Consider the following 23,189-nt stretch of genomic DNA (forward strand, 5'->3'; position numbering starts at 1 on the left):
GCCAAAAAACTGGTGACGAACGCATGGAGAGGACAGAGGCGGATGAGGAGTGGACAGCACTGGGGGGATTTCACTGGTGGCTCGCAGGCTGAGAGCTAAATAAACAAAGTGTGAGACATTATAAGTCTAAAAAACAATGTTTTAGTTTAGATTTTAAAAAAAGTATCAGTTTGTGGTCAGGTATAGCCACTGACATAGTTGAGCACAGTGGCTGCAAAACTCTTTTAGCCTTTCACATGTGCACGTCAGCATAACGCTCCAGATATCAGCCTCACAATTCACTTTGATTGCATTGAACTGTGATGGATTGTTTTGTAAACACAATAAACCTTTTTTTATTGATCAACATTAATTCTGTTAGTAAGACTTGTGCTTTTCCTCCAATGACAGCTCAAAATGTCTGCAGTAAAAGGGCCTGTTACATAATAATGTAATTGCCATAATACTATTCATATTTATCCAGTAAAAAGGTGTCACTGCCAGAAACACACTCCATAACCAGTCTTATAACAGTATTATAAATTATTATCACAAATAACTCACTATTTAGACTGGCCCCATTCAGCATGACATTACTGTTAAAATATTCCTGATGAATTAATATGTAATCTACATTTTTATTTTGAGGCAGGTCAATGTGGAGCTAATTCTAACTCCCATTATGGGTATTTAAATTTATAACAACAAAACATTTTATATAAACTTATGTTATGTATGTTAAATCTTAATATCCAAAGCAGTCAGTAGTACCCACAACTGTCTAATACAGTGAGTAAAAGGACACTAAGAGTGTATTGCCTTGAGAAAGGGATGTAGAAAGGGATGTGTTGTACTTTCTTTTTCCCTTATTAGACAGTGTTTGAAAAAGTTTATTCAATTTGCACATAAAGGAGCACCCGCCTTCATCCTGGCGTTTGCAGTTTGTCAGAAGGTCCTGTGTGTGTTTTAGTTGTTGCTTACATTTAAAAGCAACATGTTTTTAAATCACATTTTCTATTGGCTAAGTCTCCCAGGCTTATAAAAAGGTACTTGGTGCTTAAATTAGTGGCTTTTTTTAAGAAAACAACAATGAAGGTTGATAATTAAAAAAAAATTACCCAAAACCTTAACCCAGCCACCGCTTTTGCTTAAACTAAAACTGATCACACTACAGAGTTACACTAAGAAAAACAGTAACATGTCCCGAGACTGCAGTTTGGTGAAGAACATTAAAGAAGTAATTAAATGTAGACATTAGTTTAGTTTGAACCTTGTGACCACAGTTTTTATTTCAAGTTTCTACAGAAAGAAGTAGTTGGAAAAAAAAATCATGACACAGACACCTAACAGCCCTGGAAACAGTCAGAGCTGCATAATTTAGTGCATAGCTGCCAACGGACAAATAAGGCCGTTCTATTTGTTCTTCTGAACTTGGACATTGTGCCGATCCAAAGTTTTCACACAAAAAACTCACTGCTGACTGCAGAAGAGGAGGTTGGAATAGTTATGTAACTGAATGTGGTTGAATCTGATTTGTCAAAAATGTTTAATAATTAGGTTCCCCTGCACCTACATCCTCATAATCCCTGGAGAAGAACCTGGTCCAAGATGAGGTCTTTGGTCCTTGGAATCTGCGCTACAAATTCCTCTACAGAAAAAGATTCCTCCCGTTTCTGCTACCACTTCTCATTTTCGGTTTCGGCGGCTATTAATTCGAAACAACCAGCAGTTCAGTAAGAGTCAAATGAAAATGTAAATGCAAATATTTAGTATTTCAATTTTCATACACCGTTCATGAGGTGTATTCAAAAAATAAATACAAATATAAATTCTCTATAATACCCTATCTTCAGTGAAACATGCTACAAATATTACTGACAGTTTGTAAAAAAATAGACCATTAAATTGAAAAAGACAGTGGACGTGGAAATCAACTGTTGGGCGTATGACTGGCAGATTCAGGCCGGAGCTGTGTTTCCAGTTCACGGGGGTCAGGACCAGACTCCACAGCACAATCTAAAGGAGGAAACAGGAACTGAGTCTCCACTGCTCTGACTGGTCACGGGGTCAGAGGTCACAGACAAACTCACAGCGCTCAGCATTTTGTAAACATATCCACACAGTCGCAGAGCCCTTATCAAAACACAGCAAAGAACAGGAAACCTTTCCCTTTCAAAAACAAGAGGTGTCGCACGCAACACGCGGCAACCCCCCGGACTTTCCAGTGGGTAAGAGGACATACATACAGCACATGTACGTCAGTCTTTCAGATGATCCCCCAAAACGTCTCAGTAAGCTGTAAAAAAAACTAGAAAATAATACATTTATGACATACCTGGTGGCAATGTTTTTTTTTTCACCACCACCTCCCAGTGTGCACTATGAGAAACGATATATTCTAGTTATTCTCGGTGCAGGGGAATGACAAATTTACATCCAAAGGGTGAGTGGTAGCAGATTCCTACTTCCTGGAACACCAGCTTAGGGATGCCAATGTCACAGAGGTAGACCCGGCTCTCCGTCTCAGCCAGAGGCAGTGGAAGTCCTAAAGAGAGAGTCCACTTTGCCTCGACAGTCTGATGCCGACCGCCGACTGGAGGGTCGATACTGAGGACCGGGGCCCGGTTCTGGTTGGCCCAGCCTGCAGCTGACTGGTACCAGGACTGTTCTCTCAGCAGAGGGTTCTCGTGGCAGTCCAGGCAGTTGATGAGCAGATCGACTGGGCTCGCAGGAAGGTCTGAGACAGCATGAGGAGAGGAAAGAAACACTATTGGTGGATACAGTTTTTAAAAGTTGTCTCTCACAGACAATGACAGAACACGTTTTTGTTGCGTGTGAATAACAGTCTTTACAGTCCATCTACAGGAATCAGAACCATCAAATTAATTCATACATTACAAGCTGAAACCTAGACCATTTATCTATTTGTCCATACAAACTTAATATTGCAGAATAATAACCATCCTTTCTTACATTTCCTCAATGTAACTGCACATTCTGCAAAGATAAAACACATTCTGAGTTACAAGCGTGCTTCCAAGACATCAGTCAGCTTGAGTCGTGTTACTCCACTAGAGGGCAACACTTGTCTGTGTGAATCCATTGCAACATGACAAAATGAACTAATTCATGGACAGGTATTCTGTCGCATTAGGTTCTTCTCATCTGTGTCAGTTCTCTGAGTAGACAGGGATTTAATCCTCTAAATGCCCTCTGTTGCCATGTTGTACCTTTGACGCTGGCCACTTGCTTGCCACTGGTCCTGCCGTAGAGGTTGACCTCACTGGTCACCGACTCCTGCATCTTGACAAAATTGGGCAGGAAGAGGATGACCTCCACTCCGTGGTTGGCCAAGTGTCTGCCACAGCTGACGCCCTGCGCTCCCTGGAGGTGGGGCCCGCACAGGAGGACCACAGTGGGCCGCTGGTGGACGTTTTTTGGGGTGAGCCTGGAGAGATGATAAAGACATTCAGCAACAAAGAGACAACCAATGGCAACAGCAAATGCATTATATCCACCATTTCAGAGGCAGATGATGCTGACAGGCCAACATTTAACTCTAACTCGGGCTTAATCAAGACCAACTCAAGCAATGCCAACTGTGATTCAATCACTTTGCAACACACGTGTACCAAAAATAAGAGCTCTCTACAGGCTGGTTAAAAAAAATAAATAGGCTACTATACTAAAATAAAGAAAATATTGGACAAGGATTAAAACTGCTCTATAAAAGTCATTTTTACTGATGTTAGAAATTTTAAAACATTTTATTGGCTATTAAAAAAAGAAATCTCCTCAGTACATGATGTCATAATTTACTTTTGCATGGCTGGACTCATGAGTCTTTGTTATGAACAGTTAAAGAAGTTTTCTTCGTTGTGATTATGGCCACTTTGATTACGAAGACGGTCCCCAGCTAAAGCTCATAAACTACAGTCACCATCTTATTCAGAATCACAGCTTTAAAAACATCCTATTGGATATGAACGTTTGCACATAAACACTTATTATTTGGATGCTTACTATAGGGATTGAGTATCTGTAGACTTTTGCTACCTGTCAGTGAAGTTGTTGAACTCCGCATTGTCTGTGTCTGTGATTCTAGTATTACAATAGACAATTAAACTTGATCTGAACTCCTGGTAGGTCCAGTGTAAACTTGAGAGGTTGTACAGTGGTAAAAAAAAAAAGAAGGATCTGAAACAACAAACCAGTTTGTAATTTGAGCCACTTCGCTGTCGTTCTTTGATCTTAAAATAAGACTTAATCGCTCATAAAGGCTGCGGATCGACAAAACACCAAACGGGGGAGTCTTCAGTCTGCTGGGATGTTCTCCACCCGACAGCTCGCAGGACTGCTTTCCTTTGAAAACAAACCCTGAGGGGGGATGGTCAAGGTTTACACCGCCTAACTTGTGTAGAACATGGCAGTAAAGAAGATTGCCATGGAAACTGGAAAACATTCTATGAAAACAATGGACAGACCAGTTATTACTGTTGTATAACTGCTCAGACGGGGATGTTTGGCACACCGTTGTAAAATCGTCTTCTTACTATTATCACAAATAACAAATACTGTTTCACAGTACTGTACATCAGACACAAGGTCGTGCACACCAGGTAACCTTGTTCTCCTACACACTTACCAGCAACGGCTTCAAACGCCACACAAGTGCCCCCAGATCGGTATTTCTCACCTGTTGGGTCCACCCAGCAATGTGAGAGCCATCTGACTGGAGCAGACACCGATCATCTCCAGCCTTCTCTCGAGAGTGAGGCCCCAGTGCTCGGCGGCCGCCAGGAGACGCGCGTGAAGCTCGTAGGACACGCTGGGAACCACCAGGCCCGAGTCTGCAGAGGGAAAACACGAGGTGACAGGCGGCGTGTTAATGCTGTCCCCTCCTTTGGGATCATTTCTTATACAAACATCACCCCTGCAAACATCTGCCCACAATGAGGTGTCAATAATTAAGAGAGACACAAGGCAAATAAAGAACATTTCACCATTGCCCATTAACATTCCTCCAGAGCAATCAAAGGGATGTCAAGCTCCATGCCAAACAAAAGGTACACTAAACACAATCTATGGACAGAATCTTTGGATGACAGACTCTAAATGTGTATTGTAGCCTTGCAACTGTTGGTGGTTTCTTCAACTCTTCCACTGCTCTGCGTTCAAGCTCTTTTGAGGTTTGCAGGAGTCCCTTTTTGCAGGGGCAGATTTAAATCATCTTCAAAAGTTTTCAATGGGATTTGGGTCAGGACTCATTGTAGGCTGGTCTAAAATGTATTATTATTTTCCTATAACGAAGCTGGATGTGTGCTCTGGATCCTTGTCGAGCCGAAAGACTCGTGACCTTCTCCTTGTTTTCTGACACTGGAAACAAATGTCTTTGTCTAAAGTACCTTGGTAAACTTCTGATATCATCTTTTTTTTTTTGACTCAATGCCTTCAGTACCACAGCATGACAGAACCTCCACCATGTTTAAATGTAGGCAGGGTGATGTTTTCCTCAAGGGCTTCATTTTTATCAACTATAACCAAACTGATGCTCTGTGTTGGTTTCATCTGTTCATAGAACATTATCACAAGAAGACTGGCTTTTTTGTGCCTATCTTTGTTCAATAGTGTTGTCCTTGGGGTTATACTATACTTGTGTGTCGTATGGTACGGACTGAAACCACCACACCAGATTGCTCCAGGAGTGCTTGAAGCCCTTCCACACAATCCACATCAACCTTCGCAGACTTCTTCCCTAATTGAGTTTCTTCTAAGCCCCACGCCTTAGAAGAGCTGCAACAGTTTTATGACTGTGAAACCGCTTGATAACATTATGATCTGTTGAAACAGGGATTATGAGATCTGTGGCGATTGCTTTGTAGCAAAGCTTCCTGTAGAACAGGAAATCTGTAGGCTAATAGCTGATGCTCTTGTTTTGGCCCATGTGAAAAAGTCGGAAACAACCAGCCCGTTTTTTATGCAGGAAAGACATTAATTGAGGTCATGCAAACACTGAAAGAAGTACAGGTGAGACTTATTTGTTCTGTATGTTGTTTAAGGAACTAGTTGGGAATCATCAAAAGGATGCAAGTAATTGTGTATTTCACTTTGTGAAAGTTTATTTTAATATATTCTTCAGTTCCGTTAACTTAGACATTTTCTAAAAAAATATTTAGGTTTCGGAAGTGTTAATGAATGCCAATGGGTATTTTTCCTAAATGCATGCTGTATTGTTTTTAATTAGAGCTGAACTGATATCAAAAAAAAAATTGCCCATCCTTCGTGTGTTGTCTCTGACACACTTCAGTATGTTATGTGGTTATGAGTAAATGTTTTGTTTGTCTGTACAGAATTGCCCTTTGGGATAAATAAAGTTGTTTGAACTTGTACTAAATTCTTCAATCTATCAGAGAAAAAGAGCAGCAATAAACTCAGAGGAAATGGTTGAATGAAAAAGCTATATATATATATAAATGTACATATTTCTACTCATCAAACTTACACACAAGTTATGAACTCTTAATTATTCCTAAATTGTAACAATTGTAATATATCTCCATAAACATGTCACTTTGCAATTTATCTTCACCAGTGCAACTGCTGGACTAGAAGTAAAAGCCAGAAACCTGAACTCTAACATAAACATAAATGTTGGTCTGCAGTTAAAAAAATGCTCCCAGGTTCTCAGGGGATGGCAGTTATGCAGAAGTAACACAGATCCTCATGCGAGGAACCCATTCCTCAGGGAAAAACCCTTCCTCCTCCTCCTCATGACCTGATCTTGTTCCCATCACGGAAGATTCTCCATTTCCTCTCCTGTTTGTCACTGCTGTCTGCCGCAACAAAGGGAAGATTGGCAGCCTTTACAAAACATGACAAACATGAGGCAGCTAGAGTGAGACGCCTACACCCCACCCAAGACTGAGTTCACACGCACCATCACATGCTTTCTTGACCAGCCTCCAACCCCTAGCTCTGGGACAGGGCTGCACTGGGCTGGACCCCCCACACGGGATGCCGTCTCAGTCAAAACATACAGCAGGTTGGCGTGACAAAAAGGGGGACAAACAACATATGCATTTGAACACCTGCACCTGTATCCCAACGGTCCGTGGTGAGAGATTGGGGAGTACCAAACATAGGGGAAGCAGGGTGCGGACCGGGACGAACAATGGATTCAATGCAGTTTCTGAAACTAAACTATTGCCAAACAAAAAAACCTAAAAGTTATTCTTAGACTGTACATTTTTAGTCAAACTTATTTTCAGTTCAGTTTTTAAATAACTTTGTGTCGTAATTCAAAGGAGGGCACAACTTTTTTGAAATCTATCTTTGCAATACACAATACAATAGTAAGTGACGTTGATGAATACATTTTTACACTAGATATTAAAAAGATCTAAAAAAAAGGAATCTTTTGAATACTGCACTTTGTAGGCTGATATTGATGTGTGAGAAAATGAAAATTCACACTTTAATGCGGAGAAATTTTGTAAAATTCTGTGAAAATGTTCCTCACTGTCCGTTAGCTGTTGGTTCTGTGTGCCTGCCGGGAAAAAAATATCAGCTTTTTCATCTCAGCCCTGACTCTGTAAATTGAAACAAAATAAATGGTGCGGACTGCACCACACAACTTGCGAGTGCAGTTAGTAAACATCACTCCCTGTCACCTTAAGAGATGTGCTGGCGACAGACGCTACGACTCGGGGGGTTTTGCCTCGTGGTTAGCGCGTTGGCCTCCCATACCCGAGGTTCGAGCACCGCAGTCAAAAATCCCACAAAAAACGACCTTTCTCCAAAATCGCTTAGTGCCCCTTTGCTCTGAATAATATTTTACATAATTTTATTATATAGATTATGCATGTATAGCCCTCATCACCTCAAAGGTTAATCTGTTTATTGTAGGAAGCCTGACATGCAATATTTGACCTACATAGTGTCGATGAAAGGTTTAAGATCTTGGCAGGTAAGCTCTAACGTAGAATACATAAGAATATAGAGAGAATAATAGACTACATGTGGGTTGGACGTCTTTGACAATTATTACAATTTTACCCACGACCACGATCTCGACCCGGATTTTCCAAAAGTAGATCCTACTTTTCAAATTCACCTAATCTTCCTCTTTCTTGTAAGGAAAATGCTGAAATCTGTTTTGTTATTATGTGTCCTGTCATGCCACGTAAACTTAAATTCATCCCGAATTGTTCTCTTTTTTGTATTTTTTTTATTGCATAAACATAACTACTATTCAGCCTTTAACCCCTGTACAAACTGAAGTGTGTGGAAACCTTTAAAGAGCCTGTGCTAATCCCTGGCTGTCTCTTGCCTGTGGCACATTAGGAGGGTAATGAAAGTCAAGCTGGGGGTACTGCGCGGCTCAGGAACCCTTTGATAAATAAAGCTGCTGGGAGGCAGCTAAGTCCTTAATGGCTGTCCTGGTCGCTGAGAACCGGGTGGCCTCGTTGGCGTGTACAAAAATTCATACTGACACACACTCATGCTAACACACACCTCATCCTACATCACAGTCACGACAAGGTGAGGAACAGCGGCACGACCATGCAACAAAACAAACACACACACGCCCTCATACACAAGATAATTACATATAAACACAGAGACCTAATGCCGTGCCTGACTGAGATTCTGTCTTATCTCAAGACTGTCTCTGCTCCCCTCCCACTATTCTTTTATTGATAGTGGACAAACACTGCCAATATGTTTCAGTGGGCAACAGCAGTCTGGAACATGCCGATGCTCACGTGAGCGATAAGCACGGCGTAGTTAACCGCCTCCTGTCATGCAAACGGCTGCCTTGAGTGCCTCGCTCAGAGGAAGTGGGAGTTGCACTAGTATGCACTAATTGCTTTCCAAGCATCCAACCAGGTGGACTTCTTAAGAACTCTCTTTGCCGAGGCTGCGGCCACGAAAGCTAACCCCTTTCTGCACGCACGCACGGCATCTACTCCACCCTGACACTCTCACACACATGCAATGATTTATTCACTGTACCTGCACACACACACCCACTCTCGATGTGGTGTGAAAACAAACTCAAGTCAGGAGTCAACTAACTAAGCCAGGTAGCTATGAGTCTGCAGCAGCACTAAAATAAACTGAGCTGGAAGCAATCCTTCAAGCATGACAGGGAAACCGATGGGACTGAAAGCAATACACGCTGGCTGGATGTGGGCCATGTGTGACTAAGGCTTGTGCCAGCATAGGGAGAGTGCGATGAGGCGCTTTCCATTCTTCGCTGCTGCACCGCAAGAGCTGCAGGGGTATCAAGATGGGGCACCACCGGTTCACTAGGGCATAAAAAATTTGCTTAATGCCGTAACCTGATTTCCAAGTTGGTAATAGTTGGTAACAGCTCATTGATGTGGCTTTCTGCTCGGCGTTTTGCACAAATCGCTCATCAATCAAAGCATTGAACAGGATTTCACTTCAGTAGGTGGCACCCTTCACACTTTCTGTATTCAGCCACAGTGCGAACAGCTGCTAATGCTGGTTTGAATATTCCACACAATTTATGGATTGCTGTTGCTGGAAACTTGTTTGCTGAAACCCTGGAAACAAAGGGCGTTCATGAGATCAACAGTGTGCTTGATTTTTGGGACCTTTCGTAGGATTCGATTGAATTATGTGAGCCCTCCATCAGGTAAAATCTATATGACATTCATATGAAGGTCTAAAGTTCAAACCGGCAAAGCTTCAGCTTGAAACTTAGCATGCATCACTTTCCCACAAGTACTGTGGTGAGGTCCCCGTGCCTCTAACCCCCCCCCCCCCCCCAGTACCGGCCTTCTCTTTGACTGACAGCATGCAGTTTCCCATCTACCCCAAGGTCCCTGGAGCAGATCGGTGTATATGTTCTGTGACACAACGTATCAAGTTTGCATTCTGCAAAGTGATACAGCATAAATAAATAAATAAAAGAAAAATTTGGAAAACGAGCAGACAGTTGTGCGTGTTTGCAATTTGCGTTGCAGCCCAGCTCGTCGGCCCTGAAGAGGTTTCACTGCACAGCTGGAGTCAATCACACCACGGGAGGGCAACACAATAGTCAAACTAAACTTACACAGACGTATGCAACGTATACAATAAACAATGCTCTATGGAAACAGGTCCATCAACCCCCCACCCCACCCCTCCATGCCAGCGAGTTATGGCAACCCTAACATACAGTCTGCCACTTTGATTTCATTACTGTATTCTCGTGTTGTGTACTCGTCTGTTTACTGGCAAAGATTCCAGGTCAAGAGCACTGCGGTTAGTTCCTGTTTCAGAGGTGCTGTTTACGTAAGGCTGTACAGCGGCATGCTAATTACAGAGTGCAGAGGATGAGGATTATGATGACAGCCCTGGGAAGCAGATCAGCCTGCACAGTAAGAAAGGGAGGCTCTGCCTGGCAGCCGTCCGCTGATTGGTAGGCAGCTCCCACTGCTGAGCTTGCGCCTAGTCACCACAAGACTGTCTGGGGTGTAAATCCTAGAAACACTATTAGAACTATGACCTGCCAGTGACCTACTGTACACAGTCGAGGCAATAGAACACCTACCATCATCCCTACCAAAGTCTTAGTCCTATTATGCTTCGCTTTGAGGGTAAATTATCAACGCAGTGGCAAACCACCGCGACGTCAGCAGTTGGGTTTCTGTAAGCTGCCGTTTTGAAGCCTTGAGTTTCTCATTTTTGACCGGCGCCATGTTGATTTTATTACAACCGGACGTAGAATTGGGGGTGGTTCTGACTGAGAGCTTGTACACTGCGCGCTCCACCTACGTCTGCAACCATGCACCGATTGGACCGACCAGCTGTCAATCACGCTGTATCCGCGCTACGGCGCTTCATCGTTTATTTTACTCTAAATGAGACCACAATTTACAAGATGAACATTCATGCTGTGTTGATTAAGATTTGAAACTAGAGATTTAGACCATAAATTCCTCATGAAAATGTTTACTGACGTTGTAAATCAAGTGAGAAGTAGAGTCGTTTTCTCATTGTCTTCTATGAAACTTTTTTTTTGCAACCAGGGAGTCTCCTCTGCTGCCAGAGAATACAGGGTTCAGGCACTCCACTTCACTTTCCGGGCACTTGACTGCGTCCATTTTTATGTACAGTCTATGCATCCAATATGAAAAAAGGTAAATATACATTAGCTACACAGTGTTTGACATGGCCTCCTGCTCACCATTTCACCTCATCTTGCTGTCAACATAATATCTGATCTTTGACCAAAGACATGCCTGAGAAGTGTATCAGACGTACGTGCATCACATTGGGACAGATTTGTCTCGTGGTCCACCAATGCGGTTTTCAATGGCCAATGGTTGAGTTGAAATTTAGAGAGCAGGGCGATATATAATGCAGATATTATGTCGTTGTTTTACTTTTTTGCATATGATTAAATACAATAATGTATGAACAAATGATATACAAAATTGCTTAACTTAAATGTACGTTTATTTCGCGCTAATTTATTATTCACACAAAATGCTTAAGAAGATGTAGACTCTACTTATTATTTTAAATTAAAAAATACAAATTAAAAAAAACAAAACGCTAAAAACTACTTTTTGTGAGCACAGGCTGATGCAATTATCTCAAAAAGACAGATATTGTTCACATTAATCCTCTGACTGATTCATCACTCTACCTCTAGGTTTATCTCTTATTATTCCACACCTGGCTGTAAACTCTTGTGAACGAAAAAATGTGGCATTTCATCACACTGGCTATTGTACAACGCCTACACATACTGATACACTGCACCACTCAGCATTTCATCCCATGTCCATCTACCCTCTGCCTTCCGACTGCTCCAGTTCCTGGGGTTAACTGATATAAGGACAGTCATCTCTCTCACACCTTGGACTCAGTGGCCAGCGCTAGTCAGCCATTTACTTATCTGCTTCTCCATTAACCAGTTATGTAACACTCCTCGAGTGAGCTGAGGTGTGAGGAGGGATGGGTTATCTCTGTTGGCCTACAGCAGGGGGGGAGTGAGCTGAAGTTCAAAGGTCATCTCATGCACCGCTCATTAAACCAGGGGTCTACACTGCCAGGCAGTCTGCACCAACCTGACCCCCTCTCTGGCCAATAGGAGGAATCGGCTTGACAGTGCTGAGAGCCTCTGGGCCTCAGAATCAAATGCAAAAACGTTAAATATTTTGGTAATTTTTCCAACTTTTGGCTAGAAGCTGTTTCAGTGTTACAGACAGTACACCTGGTCAAAGTTGAAACTCAGTGGGGGGAAAAAAACTCTGCCCAAAGCAAAGATTGACATTGACATGCTCCCTGATAAAATGTCCCACGGACAAAAAAGACACAATGTTAATTATCTAAAAAAAAAAAAAAAAATGATGGTGGGTGCATACAATCGTCTTGTTAAGTATGAGAGAAGCTAACAGAAGTGTATGGGTAAGACCTGCTCTAAAAATGAGCTCTATCAGAAATATATGTTTTTTTCTCATGTCATATACAGTGCATACGGAAATATTCAGACCCCCTAAAATTTTTCACCATTTGTTGTGTTACAGCCTTATGTTAAAATTATTTCTTTTTTTTCCCTCATCAATCTTCACTCAGCTCCCCATAATGACAGCACAAACACAGAATTCTAAAAATGTTCGCAAAATTATTAAAAAAGAAAAACTGAAATATCACATGGTTGTTTTGTCACTTGGAATAAACGTCAAATAATTTCCTTCAGAGAAAAAAAGGCTTAGCGTTGTGAATGACAGTAAAAACAGTTAATTTACAGGATCTTTAAATGCGTCAATATTCAATAAGGCTAAGAAATTGAATCGATCCATTCAAGTGTCTGTGTTCAAACCCTCAGAATGATATCTCGCCCTCCACGCGGCCACATTCAACCATAAATGGTCAATGCAAAGCACCTCGTAAACACCATTGCACAGAAATGACTCCTGCTTGTCGATGGTTCTTTATAGTGAATGATGGCAGCAGAAATCAAGGTTTCTGATTGTGCAAGAGCTCTGTCGTCGGGTTCCAGACATTTCACCGTGTGAATGTCAGCCACAGCGTTTTTCTCCAGTGGCAGCACAGTCTTGCCCACTGGCAGTCTAGTTAACGTGGTTGAGGTGAAAATGACTCAGCATGCTAATGCTTAATGTTGGGGACAGGAGGAAGAAAGACTTGCCGCCTGCGGCCTGCGGCCTGCCGCCTGCCACATCCTGGCATCATCTTGGCATTTCAACAGCTCCGGCGGTGATGAAATGGTGAGCGGACTAGGGGTTGGCTCCTCTCTTTCACAATTGAACATTGCATCATGCTAATTCTACAAACTATGTTTGAATGTTTATGATTAAGTTGATCTACAGATGCTTTTAGCAATGAAAAGTGCTCTATAAATAAAATTTTGATATTATTATTATTACATGTGATATGAAGTGAAAATAAATGTGGCATCATTATGTGCATGATGAACACTTTGTCTCCAATTCACTACCACACCATCTGCATCACCAATTTCCCCCATTCCTGAAAATGTCCGTCACATGTCAGGGCATTCGCTTCCCAAGGGCCCTGTTTTATGTGAACGCAATGATAAATGAGGCTCCTGGGGTCTGTGGTCTTTAAGCAGATGCTACTAAAACAGCAAATGCTTCTAAAACGGGAAAGAAAATATTGAAAGTATAACTTGAGTTATCCTCCAAGGAAGTCACCTGTGGCTATGGGAAATGTCGTTTTTTACTTTTTTTGAAACTTCTAATTGAAAGCGCTGCTATTCTCTGCGCAAAACTCAGCCTGGGTGTTCACTCTAAAGAACAACGTGATCCACCTACTGTTGTTGGTTTGCTGCCATATTAACGGACAGCGCTGTAACAAAGAGTCACGTGTGTGTGTGTGTGTGTGTGTGTGTGTGTGTGTGTGTGTGTGTGTGTGTGTGTGTGTGTGTGTGTGTGTGTGTGTGTGTGTGTGTGTGTGTGTGTGTGCGCGTGCACATGCATCTTAATCTCACCAGTACAGTAGTCTTTACCCCCGTGCTGGGGCACCGTAATCTGTCGGTATGTGACGGGTTTCTTCTCCAGAATATTCTCATCGTGGCGATACGACAGCGGCTTCTGTTTGGCCTGTGCGCTGTGATGCTGTGTCCTGCTGCCGTGGCCACTGGTCCCGTCAATCTGGGAGAAGACGGCGGCTTTGTCGAACAGAGCCAAATTCCCCTGAAAGTCAAAGTCAGCGTCCAGGTCCCCATCAGTCCCGCCCCCGAAGCACTCGTCATCCTTCGACCTCGTCGGCCCCATGGTGCTTCCGTTCCTCACGCTGTTTTTCTTTTGTGTGGCCTGTGTCGCCCCTCTGCTGTTAGAGGAACCTGTAGTTTTGGAGAAAACAATGACAATTTTAACAACAACAAAAAAAATCCAACATTTGTTATCTAATGAATTTTAACACTTGGGCCTCATCTAGAGTACAACACTATGGAACTTTCGTTTGCCGCCTGGATACCACTGAACTATTAAAATGAAAACACATCTGTTTAGATCAGTTTACCCAGCATAACATCTTACATCATCTTTCCCTCCCTAATCAGATTTTATCCTTGGTTTTACTCTGAACCATTCTTGAGCTCAGTTCTTGTGTGTCTCTCCAAATCTGATTCTTGCGTTTGGTTTTACTTTTATTATTCTTGTGTTTATTTACGTTGTACTGTTACGTGTCCTTGGATGATTAGAAAGACACCATGAAATAAAATGTATTATTATTATTATTATTAGCAGTAGTAGTCCTACACACACTGCCTTCAGTAATTTTTTTAATTCAGTTCAATCTTATCAATTCAATTTTAAATATTTATTTTTTATTATTATTTCATAATCCTGCTTTATTCCAACCACAGAATAGTGAAATCAGTTGAGTTTCCAGAAGGTAACACGCTAACTCAAAACCCATGGTGCTGAAGATAGAGACTAATCAACAGGTTTTATAATAAGAGAAGGGTTAGTGAGTTTGACCATAAATATTACAAAAACCTATAACAATTATGATTAGGAGCATTTTGGCAACAATATTTTAAATCACCCTGTTTAACATTTATAAGCGATAAATAAACATGTAAAAATGGTTTATTACCCACTATAATGTAAGTGTTTGTTTATGCATTAGTCAACAACTAGAAGAAGTGGAGGAAGCAGAGGGCAAATGAAATCACACAGCATCAGTACGTGTCTCTGGGACAAGACTATACATATATGAGGGTCCAAGACTAAGGTCTGGGCTACAATCAGTCTCTCAAGCCCTCGAGACCAAAATGCATGGATTACCCAGAAATCCTCCCGTCTCTCAGCTCTGCTCACATCCTAATCACCTCTGAAAGGAGCAGTGAGCTGTCACACTATACATCATCGCGTTGTACACGGTGTAATCCATACATAAAAAGTTACTGCACTCAGCAGTTTCAAATTCCGACTAGATGCTCGCGACTCCTTTTATCTCATGTAACTCTGACTGGCAACTCGTCTGACCCTCTCACTGTTAGTTGCTATAACCCGCTGAGAACAAAAACAGGCAGCTGACTCACTAAACATACAATGGCCAACTGAGCAGTGCTCTATAAAGTTTACATACATGTAGGCGCAAACAAAAAATAAAATGAACCATGAACGAAGAAAAAAAAAAAAAGAAAGAAAAGAAAAACCGGAAAAACCTGGCCTTCAACCCCAATCATCCTGAGCTCTCACGCTAACCAGGAGACAGGGAGGCACAGTCGCACGCTACTGTCACTGTGACAGCTAAGGTGCTTTGGACTCTCACGCAAAACAGTGGGAGGCTCAGTCATAGTGCACTGGCATTGGTACAAAACCACTAGCCAGCTATGAGCCGTTGTGAGACCTGTCTCGGTATCACAATACGGCCTTACCACCACCACCACCGCTCTGGGACAGACAGAGGAAGTGAGCGTTTCTTTTCCCTTTTTTTTTGTAGCTTCTTGAGCAGTTGGCCTGGTTTATCGACATGCATACAGTGCCTTCGCCACAGCCCCCCTCACAAAACATCAAGTAATATTAATGAGCCCAATTTCCCTCCGTCACAAACAATTGATCAATAAATATTTTTGTTTCAATTTGCTAATCACAATTATTATGACTTCGAAGAAGCAGCAATTTAGTAGTATAACTTTTGCACTGTTCAACTGTGTGAACAGGGATGAAAGGCAGCGCACTCATTACCACAAGACAAATATGTCTTTATTTACAGGAAATTGTTTTGCCATGATTGAAAAGGCTGAATGAACCGGGCAGGGCTCCAAGTCAAACAATCTAATGAAAATACAAGGACAGTAGCGATCCAGAGAGTCAGCTCAGAGAACGCAGGCCTCCCCCAAGGCTGAGCAGCCCCCACCCCACCGATATGCTGTTTGACTTAAATCCCTATCTCACAATTGTGAAGAATCCCTTCTAGATCCTGATCCAGGATGGGAAATATTTAATCACCTGTTAACCATACCCCAGAGGCCCCTTTGATACAATTTTCAAGCAAATCTGTCCATAAATCTTTAAGTAATACTGCCTACAAACACATAATGCATAATGCATAACACATAACGCATAATCTCCTTGGCGGAGTTAACAAAGTTACCACCCGCTACCACCACAAATTAGTAATACAACTACACAGGTCCGGGAATGTATCAAACTGATGTAAAGCTTATGGTAAAACTGCATCTCCAAAACATCGCATAGCTCTCAGAGTAATTTACAAGGAACGCCATCCTAAAACTGGGTGGGACCTCCCTTTGCTCTGTGGCATTGATTCCACGAGATATTGGAAACTGTATGTTGACATGACAGCATCACATCATTTCTGCAGATTTGTCGGCTGCACATTTGTGCTGCTAATCTCTCCATTTTACGACATCCCTAAGGTGTTCTGCTGGATTCAGATCTGGTGACTGACTTGGAAGACCCCCGCGAAGTTCACTGAATTGTCAAGTTCCTGAAAGCAGTTTCAGATTACTTCTGCTTTGCGACAGGGAGCATTATCGTGCTGGAAGTGGCTGTAAGACAATGTGGCCACACAGAGATATGGAGATAGGGTGTGGAATTCAGTCATTGGTTGATCGGTAATAAGCCAAAAGTGTGCCTTGGAAAAATGCACGAATCAACAGGTGTACTGGTGGTCCCACAGTGGTCTGCGACTGTGTTAAGGTTTATGGGAAAAACACTACGCTGCACATAATTTTACTCCAAAGACACAGGTATGCCACTGGTAATCTGAACAGTTTTCATAAGAGCAAAGACTGGAGCTTCTCTTCCACAATGCCCTTTTATTGAGATCTCTTTGGGTCTGTCGGAACTCGACTTTGCTTCTGGACGCCTCTGCATCATTCAGAAAAAGCAGTCCTTTTCCTAAATCCCATTCTACTCTCCCAGAAAGATCAGTGCAGATATTCAGAGACCATTTCTGGAATCCGTGATCTTGTATAAGCAATGGGCCACCCTGCTTTCCCTTCATTTTGGCCGGGGGTCTTCTTGGGAGCATGGCATTGCGTGTGAAAGGACCAGCCCTGCCCAAGCCACCCCCCATGCAATTTGGGCATTAGCTCCCAGGCCACCAGCCTGGGAGGTGGAGATTAAAATAAAAAACTCAAAAGGTAAACATTACTTCCACAATTGATATCGCTTTGGCCTTCCGAGCACACTGGGACAACATGACTTCCTGTCGGGGGTGTGGTGGGGGGTTTCCTGTGCAGAGCGGGAGCGAGGGAGGGAGTGGAGATTGGGGGGAGAGTGAGAGAGAGCAAGAGAGGACAGGAGGGCACTGAGGCACGAAAGCCAGGCTTTGCATAACCTTCTCTTTAGGAGCAGACACGGAGAGGGAGGGGGAATGTTTATTGATCTTAGTCACACACATATTGTAAAGAGGAACTTTGGTACAAGCCTTTAGCACGCTATGGGATTCTTTGAGGGAGTCATAGAAAGACAGTGTTTGGTCCCATGCTCAAGCTTCCTAATAGGGGCTAGTGACACGGGAGGTGGGAACAGAGACTGTGGACGAGCTACATGTATCAGGACACAAAACGACAAACATGAACATCTTTTAAAAAAATATTTTTTCTTGAAGAATTAAAAATTAAATGTATTGGTTTCCCTACTGTGCAAGTTTCAACTTCCATGCGCAGGAAAAGGCACTGAGGCAGAGGTCATTTTTACAACCAGGGTTGGCGATTATTATTCATTATTATGTCCATTAGACAATTCTATTGGCCTCTGACTTCTCCATTGTTTGGTGAAAGTGAACTGACTTTAACTGATTCCGGCAGAGGCCACAGAGCTGTCCGAGCAGACTTCCTGCTGACTGGACGTTGATGAGGGGAAATGCTGTTTTTAACCCTTATCTAATCAGGAAGGTTGAGGAACGTTCACATTTTTTACTGCTACATGTGGAACTAGGTGACGGGAGAGCGCAGATGCACTTTTCAGCATCAACATGTGTCTATCTATGAACTCCACACCTCATCACAACTGTTAGTGTAAAACTACAAAAAAATTTTACCTGTTAAGCCACAGGGCTAGAAAAAAATCAAAGGCACTACATGATAGTTCCAGTTACAGCTGACAGCTACAGACTAAAATGTCTCTCAGCTGCCAAAGAGGAAAACCTCACATCACATATTTCTGTTATTATTATGATGATTATTAGCGTTTGTGAGCTGAATCAATCCCTCTACTATGCAGTATAAGCTCTAGTATAAACAATGGCATACACCAATCAGCCACAATATTAACCAGTATATATACATGTGTGTACGTGTGTGTGTGTGTGTGTAAGAGCTGCAAGAGGTAATCGATTAATCGATTAGCAATCTACTGCTAAATTAATCGCCAACTATTTTGATAATAGATTAATTGGTTCAAGTAGTTTTTATGAAACAAAAAGTCAAAATTTTCTGATTTCAGCTTCTTAAATGTGAATATTTTCTGGTTTCTTTGCTCCTCTGTGACAGTTAAACTAAATATCTTTTGTGTGTCGACAAAACAAATCACCATCTTGAGGTTTAGGGGAAACACAATCGACATTTTTCACCATTTTATGACATTTTATGGACCAAACAACTAATCGATTCATCGATAAAATAATTGCCAGATTAATCGATTATGAAAATAATCCTTAGTTGCAGCCCTAGTGTGTGTGTGTGTGTGTGTGTGTGTGTGTGTGTGTGTGTGTGTGTGTGTGTGTGTGTGTGTGTGTGTGTGTGTGTGTGTCAGTGTATGTTATTTTGTCTGACCACTGGTGTTCCACACTTACCACCCTGGTAAAACAAAAAAATCTGCAGGTGAAAATATTTTCCTAAAAATCTAATCTCTTTTAGACGTCTGTGAGAAACAATGTCCAGGAGAAGGAAATAACTTGCACTTCTTTGAAATGAAATTAGATAGATAAGATTAATCTTTGATTTCAGACACACGGGTACATATCAGTAGCTTATGACCTGTTTAATAAAAAATGTTTTACTTCTTCGGTATGAACTAATGGGCATGGGGCTAAGAGTCACTGGTCTTGCTGACAATAACAAAAACAGAAAATATCACTAGCATTATTCATTAAGGAAAAGTCTTAGTGCTATAAGCATTAGTCTTTAAGTGGCACAAATGTGATTTGTTGCAGTGCATCTATTTCTAATGTAGGCTAGAAAAGATCACACACTTCTACTGCACAATCAGAAACAGTGATGTTGAGTGACTTTGCAACTTTCTGTTACCTACCCACTTGCTTTGTGCCTTGTGGCGCATTAGAAATAGGAGTTATGTAATGCGTGACACTGTTGTGTGTCACATTTCCTCAAGTGGACGAACAATATGTATTATCTGTTCTTCAACAATATGAAATGTGCAACAAAGGTCTGTTCTGTCTGGAATATGACCACAAGGAAATGCAGCTTCACAATGAATAAGCACAAGCCTCAAATAAACCGGGCTTTCCTTGATTACGAAAAACCTACGTCAAACCGTGTTATTTTGGAACTTCTGTAAAATATCATGCCAACCTTATTGTATTCCACTGCGCAATCCTGTCAGGTGCTGTAGCTTGGTTAGCATTTGCATTGAAGACTATAAAGGTCTTGGACTCCAGTACGAAACCTATTTCTGTTAACTGCTGCAGATACGTCCGTAAAGTCTGCTCATACAACGCAGAGTTAAAGGGGCAGTAAGTGATTTTAGAGAAAGATTGTTTGCTGTGGATTTTCTGACCGAACTGGTCGGGGCTCAAACCCGCAGCATCGGGTGTGGGTGACAGACGTGCTAACGGCGATGTCAAACCCTCTGAGTCATAGTATCTGTTGCTAGATCGTCTCTTGATGTTTGCAAACTGCACACACAGTGTTGTGTGATGCGGACCGCACTACTTTTTTTGTTTTTGATTTACAGAGCGAGGGATGAGACGAAAAAACATGTATATTTTTGGCGGGCACACATATATTTGCTGAATTTTACAAAACTTGTATTGGATTAAAATCACTTACTGCCCCTTTAACATGAGTAAATGAAGCAGTGGTTGTAAGTCACATTCCGGCTATTTTATTGTATTAATGCTCATTTGAGCCGTTCTGTCATGTCTATCTTAAATGTAATGTGTTATAATTCATTGTGTTCTTACGGCAACCTGACTGACAACACCGAACTGTCTTCAATTAATGACAACAATTCAGGCAACATTCAACAACATCACTTATTATTATGCAGTATGAAACTCTAAAAATGTAAATATTTTTGACTTTGGTTCCCCCTGAAGAAAATGAACAGTGGGCTGAACAAACCCAAGGTCTCCCATCTACCTACCTCTACGTAGGATGGTGATAGGAGCAGTGTGGGAATTAGGGCTACTGCTTGTAACAGGAGGGTGAATGGTTCTGTTACTTTGGCTGTGGTGTCCTGCTGATATGAGGCTGGGTTGTTTTGCAGCTCCCTGCGCAGACCTGGGCTTGTTGGCTGTATTCTGAACATCTAGAAACTTCAGCTCCTTGATATCCATGGCACTAAGAAGACAAACAAATGGCTGACATTACAAGCGAACCATCACAATTCCACAATGGTACTGGAATGGTTATGTCTTCTGAAATGGTTACTACACATCTTCTTTCTCATTTTCAAATTCAACAGGTCTCTCGAATTAGATTATTCAAGATATATTTTCAGTCATCATGCAAAGGTACAAAACAATCATGGCTGATTTGTGTAGGTATTTCAGTGGAACAAGGCTTAACACTTCCAGAGTTCCATTTCAACTGTAAAATAAATATAAGTAGTTGTAATTCATGTATAAATGCATTAATAACAATTCTGGAACAGAGATGGATAGTAGAAAACACACTTTTCCCCACTAGCCACATCCACAATAACCTTAACAGGACGAACTGGACTGTCTGTTTTGACATTTATGGTACAAGTTTGTGAATAATTCAATGAAGTGCATCCTCTCAAGATTTCTTGCAATTCTGCCAGAGATCCGCTCATAAAATTGGTTAGAAAAAGGCAGGCTGCACTGACATCACATACCTTCATCATGACCGTCATACAGAAAATAGTTAGAAATATTCTTTTTTTTTACAAGTAACTGCTCCGTATATTTTTGCCAGATGTTTCTAATTCTAATAATAGCAGGAGAATAAGGCCCGTCCCACGGGCAAATTACAGCAGCCTTGAACGTTTCTGACCGCACACGAGGATGCAACTTGCCACCAAACGTCAGTCAGACCTACAAATGCAGAGGCTGAGATGATAAGTTCAAGTATTGGGGCTTTTTATGGAAAGTATCAAAGTGGAGGTTTATACAAAACAACTCGACTAACGGTGGGGTCTTCCGCATTGAAATAACATAAAATAACTGGTGAAAGTGGACGTGTCGGGTGAGAACATTTTGCGGCATCTTCCCCCATTGTCTCTCACCTGAACGTGACCTCGGACACAGGACACTTGATCCCGTTGTGATAGGGCTGTCTGAGCGAGATGGTCTGGCTGGCGCAATCAACAGACGACACCTCTCCCTGATAAACTCCCAACGCCAAACCGCAGTTGATTGACACAACATTACCCAGCCAGTCCGCAGCCATTCTGCTCACTGTGATCCTGTGGTTCCAAAAACACAAACAGGAGAAGTTATATTCACGGTATGAACGCTATGTACTTTATGCACATGTCGGCCGTGGCCACCATCTGGGACGACCGGGATATTAGAGGTCTTGGCAACTTCTGATGCGTCACGGTCTAGTTTTCAAAATGTGCACATTTCGGAGGGCGACTCAAGCATTTAGGGCTCAGATTGAACTGTGACTACATGAATACTAATAAGTAATAAAAGGCAACATTTCCTGAGAGGTGGGGCGTTGCTTTAGGGGGACGACCACAGTATTTCTGTCATGGTGTCAGCCCTGATCATCTAGCCTCCATGTTATAGAGCAGTAAACAGCAGGTGGATGCTAGTCTACTGTTGCTACGGCTTTGGGTAAATGTCTGAGGACGTTTCATCTTGAGACATTTATACAAATGAATATGTTGCTCTGGTTGCCTCCGGTTGATTACGGCCATGTAGCACGTTGTTTGTGTTTCGTTAGTTCGTGAGTTGACGTCTTCGTTTAGGTTCCAGTAGTTTACACTGAGAGCCTGGCAATGGAAATGCTATAGCTAACACAGCTAAGAGCTATGTTAAGACTGCTGTGTCGAACCCTTGTGTGAGTGTGTGAGTGTGTGTGTGTGTGTGTGTGTGTGTGCGTGCGTGCGTGCGTGTGTGTGTGTGTGTGTGTGTGTGTGTGTGTGTGTGTGCGTGTGTGTGTGTGTGTGCGTGTGTGTGTGTGTAAGAAGAAATAGTTTCCAGAAATAACAAGCTACACGTCCTACACTAGCCACACCACCAGCCGGCTGTGTGGTTAGCTCCACGGCTAACGTTAGCTTCGACTCCGTTCACCCCGTTCGCTTTGCTCTCGTCTCCGCTGCGGGTGTCGTAGGCTGGTCCGGGCGTTTGCTAACTGCGAGCACAGCACCACCCGGCCACGTTGAGTCGACGGCGGATTAGACATACCTGGTCGATAGATCAGTAGCGAGGTATCCAGCCGAAAGCCGAAAGCTCCGGCTCTTGTTTGTGCCGTTTTCCGGGTGGACTTGTGACGTCACTTCCGCCACCTGTCACGTGGGTTTGTTGTGACCCTCCCTCCTCTGAAGTTCAAATCACTTCATGTGTGA

The 23,189-nt window shown here is 42.3% G+C and overlaps 1 protein-coding gene across 2 annotated transcripts; it reads right to left on the minus strand.

Annotated features, from left to right (window-relative positions):
* Positions 1–1,237: 1,237 nt before the first annotated feature.
* Positions 1,238–23,152, minus strand: LOC118302249 (enhancer of mRNA-decapping protein 3). Of its 2 annotated transcripts, none has more exons than XM_035628262.1 (7): positions 23,029–23,152; positions 21,900–22,079; positions 20,871–20,989; positions 13,973–14,326; positions 4,676–4,829; positions 3,210–3,427; positions 1,238–2,716 (listed from the first exon to the last, which is right to left on the minus strand). In XM_035628262.1, exons 2-7 carry the CDS (start codon positions 22,061–22,063, stop codon positions 2,382–2,384), a joined length of 1,344 nt encoding a protein of 447 aa, XP_035484155.1. In that variant the 5' UTR covers positions 22,064–22,079; positions 23,029–23,152; the 3' UTR covers positions 1,238–2,381. The 2 variants fall into 2 exon arrangements, with proteins under 2 accessions (XP_035484155.1, XP_035484153.1); XM_035628260.1 differs by having other exon boundaries at positions 20,793–20,989.
* Between the last annotated feature and the right edge of the window lie 37 nt (positions 23,153–23,189).

The sequence above is a fragment of the Scophthalmus maximus genome, chromosome 4 (genome assembly GCF_022379125.1).
Source record: "Scophthalmus maximus strain ysfricsl-2021 chromosome 4, ASM2237912v1, whole genome shotgun sequence".
Taxonomy (NCBI): Eukaryota; Metazoa; Chordata; class Actinopteri; order Pleuronectiformes; family Scophthalmidae; genus Scophthalmus; species Scophthalmus maximus.